The sequence below is a fragment of the Cannabis sativa genome, chromosome 2 (assembly GCF_029168945.1).
Source record: "Cannabis sativa cultivar Pink pepper isolate KNU-18-1 chromosome 2, ASM2916894v1, whole genome shotgun sequence".
In the NCBI taxonomy this organism is placed as follows: domain Eukaryota; kingdom Viridiplantae; phylum Streptophyta; class Magnoliopsida; order Rosales; family Cannabaceae; genus Cannabis; species Cannabis sativa.
Window position 1 is genome coordinate 11,810,145 of NC_083602.1, and position 9,623 is coordinate 11,819,767.

Genomic DNA, 9,623 nt, shown 5'->3' on the forward strand with positions numbered 1-9,623 from the left:
AATTAAGAATATGAGCTGAACACCTCATATGTAAAAATTCTCCATCACAAACAGCACTCTTCCAAATTTGCAATCTCTTCTTAATGTGGATAATAGCCACATTATTAGAGGATGCATTATCAACAGTGATTGCAAACACCTTTTCAATACCCCAATCTTTTAAGCATGTCTCAATAGCTTTGCCTATTGTCTCTCCTTTGTGATTAGCAATTTGACAAAAATTCAAAATTCTCTTTTGTATTTTCCACTCATGATCTATAAAGTGTGATGTCAACACCATATAGCAAACATTTTGAATGGAAGTCCATGTGTCAGTGGTGAGAGAAACTCTTTGTGAATTCTTAACAAAATAATCTCTCAATTTTTTCTTCTCATCATTATACAACTTCATAATATCTCTAGCAATTGTAACACGTGAAGGAATATAAAACTTAGGGCAAGCAACACTACAAAATAACTTGAATCCCTCTTGCTCCACAAACCTAAAAGTCAACTCATCAATGATTATCATTTTTGCACATGCAAGCCTACAATCATTTTGATTAAATCCCACGGCCACCAAATTACTACCTCCAACACTTTCACACCCAACAATATTTTTCTTTTGAAATATTAAAGTTTTTTGCTTTTTATCCTCCAATCTAAAAGGATATTTCTGATACAAATTCATCAAATGATTCCTAAGGGTACTAGTTCCACATGTTTTCTATGACCCGCAGCATAGTTTTGCTGACAATAATTACAAATAGCTCTAGGATCATTTGGGTTATCTTCAATTCTAGTAAAATGGTCCCAAACATCAGATACTTGCCTACTTGTTTTTTTAGAAAAGTTAGTAGGCAAAGGAGGTTTAGAAGCATTACTAGAGTCAACGGATTGATTTTCGCTCGTTGGTGTGATTGGAGTACCAATGGATGGGGATTGTGAGCTTTGCTCCATCTAAAAAAATAATTAAAATGAAAACAATCATAAATTATGGCACATATATAGTATGCTATAACAATATAAAACAAATAAGTTTAATGTATACAAATACAATAAATTATTAGAAACTTACAATACCTTGATTTCGTAATAATCAAATCTACTTGAAAGTCTTTGTGAAGTCTCTTAATTGTCCTCAAGTTTATAGTATTTCTGTCATTATAAAATTATATCTCAGTTAATGATACATAGAGAATAAATTTAACATAAGAAATAAATTAAACACCATTCAATTATTCTATTATTATCGGCAATACATACATACATATCCATATCCTGTTTTCATTTATCTTCTTGAAAAGACTTTCTTAATTCGTTAGTTTCCTCTTTTTCTTTTCCATTACCACTGCCTAAACAACCAAAGGCATTTTGGCTTCTAAGTGGACTATATATTTATATATATATTTATATATATCTATATACTTACAACTCTTAATAATATATTTAACTTTCAATTGATCAACGGGTGGGACAAGTCAACAATGATCGTTAAAACTTAAACCTAATAAAATTATTATTAATAAAATTAGATAGCATGAAGCAAATAGATCTTAGAGAGAAAAAACAAAAAAGAAGGATGGGTACAAAAGGCAAAAGATAACATTACATGTCTTGGATTATAATATGCACATTTCTAGCTTGGAGAGCAAAACATGAAATCCTAACAGTGGTGAAATAACATCTTTTTTTGCACTCTCTCTCAAACTGAACTCCAAGTCAAAGTAAAGATGACATAGTAGTTCCTGAAAAAGTAAGACATATTAAAGCTTAAAGTAAAGAGGCCTTGAGGCTACAACACTCGTAGTCCTCACCATGTTTAGTCCAAATAGCGCATAATCAAACATAAGATAACACTACCAAGCTATAATGCTAAAATGAAGTTGTATTGAAGTGAAAATTCTAGGCTATTGTACAATATTTGATGATGGTTGTATATTATGGTGTAAATTCTTCAAACACTTCTCCATCAATAGTTCTTCAAGTTGGCTGCTTATGACATAATTTTTTCCCTAAAATTTTCCTTAGTAACTTTTTATGTGTAGAAAGAGTTGAAACAATAATGAAAATCATAAAGAAAAATTATTATTATTCAAACATAACACTTCAATTAAAATAGAAAGAAATATAGATTTAATAGAAGTGTTTCATAGTCACAATTTGCTACATTCTTAATTAAAAGAAAACTTATACATTTCCCCTATTAATACAAATTAAGTTATGATATAAGATGTAAAGAATAATGTGAGTAAAGTAGCAATGAGGTGGCCAATTATAATATATAGCATCATCACGATGATTAATATATATATATGATGATGATGAGATAGGATATACTATATAGGTATCTTGAATATGATGATGATTAGAATGAATTGATGAATTAGCAGGGGATGGTGACGGTGTTAATTATGGTAGGAGAAATACAAGCTATGCGATCAAATTCTTATTTCTCTTCTTTTTTTCTCTGCTATTGAATTGAGCAATGACAGTGTTTACAGAATTTTTTTTCATGGTTGATTTGAGAGTATCGGTAGATGTTCACATCCTCAATCACTTCATAATAATATTTGTGAAGGTAATCAGCCTTTCATTCATTTTTTTCTCCCTTTAAATGTGTATGCCAAAGTTTATTATATTCTTATATTTCATTTGCAAACTCAATACCAACACAACCATTATTGAAAGCATCCTAATATAGCATTCGTGCAAAGACATATACAGAGGCAAATAGAGATTTAAATAAGAGGGACAGTAGTATAAACAATACCTGTATCATCAATCAGCAGAAGAACGGAGAAGAATGGTGGCCAATCGTGAAGGCGCCGACGGCCAACAGATTTGTCTTTTGTCGATGGTGTTGTTGGCTGTAAGAGAGAGAAGACAAGAGTTCCTTTTCTTTTTGTTGCTGAGGCAAAGAGAGGGCAAGGATATGTGAGTGAGGTTAAGGGTTTTGCCGTAATAGTTATGGGCTGGGCTGGGCTCATATGGGCTTAATTAAATATATGTATGCGTTAATTAAATAAAAATAAAAATTGAATTTTAAAACATGCTGTGAGGTTTGAACTGCGGTTTAAAAATTCAAAACTGCAAACCGCACCGCACCGCGCGGTTTAGGAAAAATTCAAACCACAACCGCACCGCGAAGAATTTCAAACCGCATATTTTTTGCGGTGAGTTGCGGTGCGGGCGGTTTGAGCGGTTTGAGAGGTTTGATGAACACCCCTAGAGGATACTCCACCAAAGGATTTTGTGTCTCTCAAGAACTTTTGAATTTCAAAGTTTGTTCCATAAGGCCGGAGCCACCACACAGGCCGGGGCTCTATCATACGCATGTGTCAAATAGGCAGACTTAGTAGTGAATTTACCACAGCCCTCTCTAGTCCATATCCACTTATCTCTTCCCTGGCCGCTAGGTCTACCCCCTTTCAGGATGTTCGTAATCGTGGCAGAGTCGAACATAGCCCTTAACAAGGAGAGGTCCCAGTCCCCATTACTCAACAACAACTCTGAGACCTTCTCAACGCTCCTAGGGTAGGAAGAGATGGGTTTCGGGTAGAAATCCGTCCCATGAACCACCCAGGGGTCCGACCTAATGTTTGTGTCTTCCCCATTTGAGATGAGTTTGCAAGCGCCTTTTTTGAGGATAGCTTTAGTCTTGACCACATTTTTCCAAAACCAAGAATCAGCATTATTATAGGTAGCATCCACAAAAGGTTTACTTTTCAGATCTTTGGCTCTCAACACTCTGCAGCAAAGCGACTGATCCTCGTTAATAAGGGCCCATCCCCATTTTGCCAAGAAAGCTTGGTTTAATTCCGCAGTCTTTCGAAATCCAAGACCACCTCTCGCTTTAGGAAGGCACATGTGGTCCCACGCCTTAAGGTAAAGGCCACGGTTACCTTGCTCACAGCCCCACCAAAAATCCCTCACCATACCATCAATTTTTGAAGCAAGTTTCTTAGAGAGCTTAGTAGTTTGCATGGTGTAAACTGGCAGTGCCAGACCCACAAATTTAATAAGAGTGGCCCGACCTGCCTTAGAAAGCAATTTTAACTTCCATCCGTGTAACTTCGACATAAGGTTGTCTAGGATGAAGTTGAAATCCGCATCCTTACGGTTAGAACTAAAAAGCGGGAGCCCCAAGTAATTGATATTCGTGGTAGGTAGGTTGAGTCCCAACTCCTACATGATACCTCTTTTCATTCCGCCACTAGTATTATTGCTAAAGAAAATAGAGGTTTTGAGCTTATTAACCCGTTGGCCTGACCAGTTACAAAATTTCTCAATGCAGCTCTAAATACCTTTGGCTTTAGCAATTGTCGCTCTACCCACAAGAATAAGATCATCAACAAAGAAAAGGTGAGATAAAGTAGGCCCATCTCTACTCAGCGTGATGCCTTTAATAGTTCCTTCCTCAATTGCCTTTTCCAGGATTCGAGAAAGAATGTCAGCAGCCCAAATAAAAAGATACGGGGATAGGGGGTCCCCTTGTCGCAACCCACACTCAGAAGTAAGATTGCTCACCCTTCCTCCATTAAGATGGATGTTAAAAGTAGTAGTAGTAATACACTGCGAAACCCATTGCCGGAATAAATCAGGAACCTTGAAGGTATTGAGGACATGATCAATAAAACTCCAGCTAAGTTTAACATGGGCTTTCACCAAATCAATTTTGATTGCGAATAGGCCTTCTTTACCCTTCTTGCGTTTGAAATAGTGAATGATTTCCTGGACCAAAACATTATTGTCATTGATGCTACGGCCTGGCACAAACGCCACTTGAGTGGGGCAAATTAGTTTGGGAAGCACCGACCGGATTCTGTTAGCCAGGGATTTGGAGATGACCTTGTAGATCACATTGCAGAGAGAGATAGGTCTAAATTGAGAGACCTTCTTAGGGTTATCAACTTTTGGAATTACGACAAATTTGTTGCATTGATTCCACTGTGCATGTGGCCGGAGGCAAAGAACTCCTCAACAGCATCACAGAAGTCACTCCCAAACGTATTCCAATAGTGCTTAAAGAACAGCACCGACATACCATCAGGGCCTGGAGCTTTCAGACTACCCATAGAGAACAGAGTCTGTCTGATTTCCTAAGGATTAGGCACGACAACCAGGTCCTTTTGCTCCTCGAGAGAAAGGGGGTCTGGGACCAGGCCATTAAGGCTCTCTAAAGGTCCATACACCGAGTTTTTAAAAATGCTTCCCAAAAAATCTCAGAATTCTTTTCCAATGTCCGACCTGCTACTCAACCACACCCCATCATTATTTAAGATTTTCTCAATCGCATTTCTCCTATTTCTTATGGTGGTCGTAGTGAAGAAGAACTTCGAGCACTTATCACCATCCTTGATCCAAGACACCTGGGATCTTTGCTGCCAGTACACGACTCTTTGTCTCAAAGCCTCGTTAAGAGACTTTCCTGCCTCCACCTCCTCAGCCCAAGCCCTAGTCCCAGCCGAACGACCCTGAATCAGGTTCAGATGACATTCAAGCTGAGCAATGCGAGAATCTAATTTCCCAAACTGATTCCTACTCCAATTACTAAGCGTCAGGCGAGTAGCCTCACCTTCTTGAAAATTCTTGCCGAGGGCCAACTATGGGATAGAGAGCCCCAAGCACTCTCCACAACAAGCGCACTACGAGGATCCCTGGTCCACCAGGCTTCAAACTGGAAAAGCTTTCTAGGTTTGGATTCCTGGTCCACAGTCCTGATAACCAAGGGACGGTGATCCAAATTGCATGTGTGGCAGGAATGAACAACCACCTTCGGAAAAAGGCCCAGCCACTGAGCGTTGGATAAAGCCTTGTCAAGGGCCGATTTGACATGTGCCTCACCATCACGATGGTTATCCCAGGTGAGAAAATCGCCTTTAACAGGCAAATCAATCAATCCCGAACTATTGACCAAATCAGAAATGACAGGCAAAAGCTGATCTCTCCCCCTTGATCCCATCCTTTCAGAGCTCTTCAATACAAAGTTAACGCCCCCAAGGATCAACCAAGGTCCCCCAAACTTGAGACCAAGATCCATCAGATTCCTCCAGAACAATATCTTCTCATTGAAGTAAGGCGGGCCGTAAACACACGACAGAAACCAAGGATGATGCGCAGGGTCCGAGTACAAAAAACTAGAGATGTGGTTCTTAGAAATGCAGATAGTTTCAAATTCAAAACCCGCCTTTAGAAGCTAACAGGAGGCTACCTGCACCACCAATCGCAGGAACAATAATATTAAAGTAAAAGTCCAAGTTTTTTAGAGAACTTACCAAGTGAGCGGGGTCACTTTTAAGTTCAGAAATGAATAAGAAGTCAGGCGAGCACGACCGAACTAGTGCTTTAATCTCCAGAACTATAGAGGTCTGCCCCAACCCTCTATAGTTCCAAGCAATGCCTCTCATGGATCCTGTGGAGGAGGGCTGTCCACCTCCTCCACAGGGGAAAAATTGTTGTAAGGAGAGCCCACTGCTGAGCCCACATCATCAATAATACCAAGATCCTTCTCAGGGATAGCAATATCCGTCAACCTGGCCCTCGCCTTCCAAGCCGTGAGTCTCAAGGATTGACTGGCAGAGATTGGTTTGTCTACCTAATGGGAGTGACCAGCAGAGACGGCCATTGGAGAACTCCCATCACCCAAAGACGGCTCCTCAAAATCACCAGGCAAATCACTAGATCCATCCGGCTCATTGACTCAGGGGCCCACACCACGTGGAAAATCCCTAACCACACACTTAACTCTTCTTAAATTCCATTTAGGCACGGTCTTTAATGAGTGAGACTCAACATCTAGTCTTCGCTTCTTCACCGGAGTGGTTGTCTCATTAGTTTCCGAAGTTGGTTGAACCCCAATGTCACAAAGACCCGCTTTTCTTTTAATAGGGCCATGAGAAGCAAACTCCGCCAGTTCATGGAGATAGCCTTCTTGAGCTTGAAAGAATTTTGTAAGAGCTCTTTTTTCATCAAGGTGCTCATAGTAGTCATGTCCCAAAACTGAGGTACTAGAGATGTTGTTATCCTCTTTTTCCTTGGCAATAATAGCCACAGGCGTAATTATCAAATCACTGTTATGAACCGGCCCAACACTAATAGGCCCCGGCCCACCAACCTTCCTTTCAATGGTCTTAACACCACTCCCGCAGCCTATATCATAAAGCCTAGAAAATAACTTGCCATTAGAATTAATATTGGTATTAACTCCCAGCCCATAACTTGGACCAAGCGGCTCATTATTTGCCAACATAGGAGGCCCACAAGACTTATTGAAGGAATTTAAATGGACCGGCCCCTCTTTCTCACATGCCACGTGGTCAATAGTAGGGGTCAACCGATTGACCCTATTCTTTTGACACCTCAAGCTATCCTCAACGTTAGCCTCGTCAATCCCAACCAAATTCAAAATGGTCTCTTTTAAAGGAAAAGTTTCAGAAGGCTTTCCAATATTCAGCTTGGGTGAAAGGGAATGGACACCCAAATGAGGAACAGTCACAATCTCATCGCCAGCCGCCTTCGGACGCCACGCCGATTGTACCAGACCTTCTCTCTGTCCCCTCAAGGACCGGCGACGCATAGATCTCGAGGCTTCAGCACGGGTTAACGGACCCGCTCCCATGGTCAGAGGAATCACACCTTTCTCCAGAAGTGGAATCAGCGATTTCGCCAGGCACACTACCATCGCACCACCTCCGAGCTCACGTCCAACGGAACCACTACTTACAACCATATCCCTGGTACTCTTCTCCTTAATCCTCTCACAAGCTACATCAGTATGATTAACAGAGAAGCAACAATCGTATTTAGAGAGGGGGTGAGTTTGTTGGGTTTTATGCCCTAAATAAAACTCATTTCAATATAATCAGATTTACTTATTAATATAAATCAGAAATAACATTTAATGTTGCATGGTTCACATGATTTATTTCATGATTATATGTACATAATGTATAAATTAATCTGAAACCCTTTTCACATACTTGATCCTGTTTATTGTGTCGTCAACACATTGGAAAGTAAACATGACTATGTGAATAAAGATTCCTAGATTTATCAGACATAGGGTTTTACTGATGATAATCTCCAACAGAGTTTACTTGCATTTGGAGAAATGCTATGTTCTTTCCAGAGCATTGGTTAAAGTAAAACTCAGGTTGGATGCATGGAGTATGCATCGGAAGGGACCGATATTAAACTTTGACTTAGATTTATTAAACTTACCGTAATATCTATTCAAGTCAATATCGCCTAGTTGATCCTAGATCCAATGATCTTAATCCTGTTATGATTAGGCTCGATCTCGAGAGGCTATTCGTGTTCTTTGATTTGTTAGTTAAGCCTACTTTTAGGTCAGGGTGATACGTACATTTTGGGAACACGGTAGTGCAATTGAGTGGGAGCTCTAACATAAACATGGAATCTATAGCTTCTATCTGACGAATAGTAAGTAAAGGATGATCTCCTTCGAGCTTGACCAAACGAAAATAAATGGTGGAGATCTCATTTCACATAAGCTGAAATATCATTTATACGGGGTTAAGTGTTTTAAGGATTAAATACATTGTAGGGTGTAACGGTAATCTAATCCCTTTACAGTGTAGATCATTCATATAGAGGATCATTGATCAAATTAGGATTATAACAATGGATAACTAATGATGTGTCTATATGGTGGAACATATAGAGCATTCTATATACTGAGAGTGCAATTCTAAGTTCTATGCGTGGATTCAACGAAGAATTAATAAGTCAGTGAATTTAGGTTATAAATTCTTGATCTGCTTATTGGAAGCTCGGTTATATAGACCCATGGTCCCCCCACTAGTTGAGATAATATTGCTTGTAAGACTCATATAATTGGTTTTGATTAATCAATTATAATTCTCAAATTAGACTATGTCTATTTGTGAATTTTTCACTAAGGAAGGGCGAAATTGTAAAGAAAGAGTTTTAGGGGCATATTTGTTAATTATGATACTTTGTATGGTTCAATTAATAAATATGATAAATGACAATATTATTTAATAATTATTTATAGTTATTAAATAGTTAGAATTGACATTTAAATGGTTGAATTAGAAAATTGGCGTTTTTGAGAAAATCAGATGCAGAAAAGATAAAACTGCAAAATTGCAAAAAGTGAGGCCCAAATCCACATGTATAGGGCCGGCCACTTTTGTAGGGAATTAACCTCTGATATTTTCATTATTTTAATGCCAAATAATTCAAACCTAACCCTAGTGGAATGCTATAAATAGATAGTGAAGGCTTCAGGAAATTTACACACTAAATTTTCTACACTTTTCATTCAGAAAAAACTGAGCCTCTCTCTCTCCCTATCTTTGGCCGACCACTCCCTCTCTCTCTTCCTCCTTAAGATTTCAAAATTCTTAGTGTTAGAGTAGTGCCCACACACAGCAAGTGATACCTCAATCATAGTAAGGAAGATCGTGAAGAAAGACTTTCAGCAAGAAGGAGTTTCAGCACTAAAGAATCAGAGAAAGAGATCCAGGTTCAGATATTGATAATGCTCTGCTACAGAAAGGAATCAAGGGCTAGATATCTGAACGGAAGGAGTCATATTATTCCGCTGCACCCAATGTAAGGTTTCCTAAACTTTATATGTGTTTATTTCATCGTTT

At 38.9% G+C, this 9,623-nt stretch overlaps 1 protein-coding gene across 1 annotated transcript; it reads right to left on the reverse strand.

Annotated features, from left to right (window-relative positions):
* Positions 1-3,258: 3,258 nt before the first annotated feature.
* On the reverse strand, positions 3,259-5,057 carry LOC115720312 (uncharacterized). Its single transcript, XM_030649465.2, has 3 exons — positions 4,906-5,057; positions 4,287-4,804; positions 3,259-4,016 (listed from the first exon to the last, which is right to left on the reverse strand). The coding sequence occupies exons 1-3, from the start codon at positions 5,055-5,057 to the stop codon at positions 3,259-3,261; spliced, it is 1,428 nt and encodes a 475-aa protein (XP_030505325.2).
* Between the last annotated feature and the right edge of the window lie 4,566 nt (positions 5,058-9,623).

Excerpts from the sequence above, each read along its gene's own strand:
- LOC115720312 (XM_030649465.2), bottom strand. The coding sequence starts at position 5,057 with ATGGGTAGTCTGAAAGCTCCAGGCCCTGATGGTATGTCGGTGCTGTTC. Across the intron at positions 4,805-4,905 it reads ATCAATGCAACAAATTTGTC|AATCCGGTCGGTGCTTCCCA; the intron begins GTAATTCCAAAA and ends CCTGGCTAACAG. Across the intron at positions 4,017-4,286 it reads GACAATTGCTAAAGCCAAAG|GTCGGGCCACTCTTATTAAA; the intron begins GTATTTAGAGCT and ends TTTCTAAGGCAG.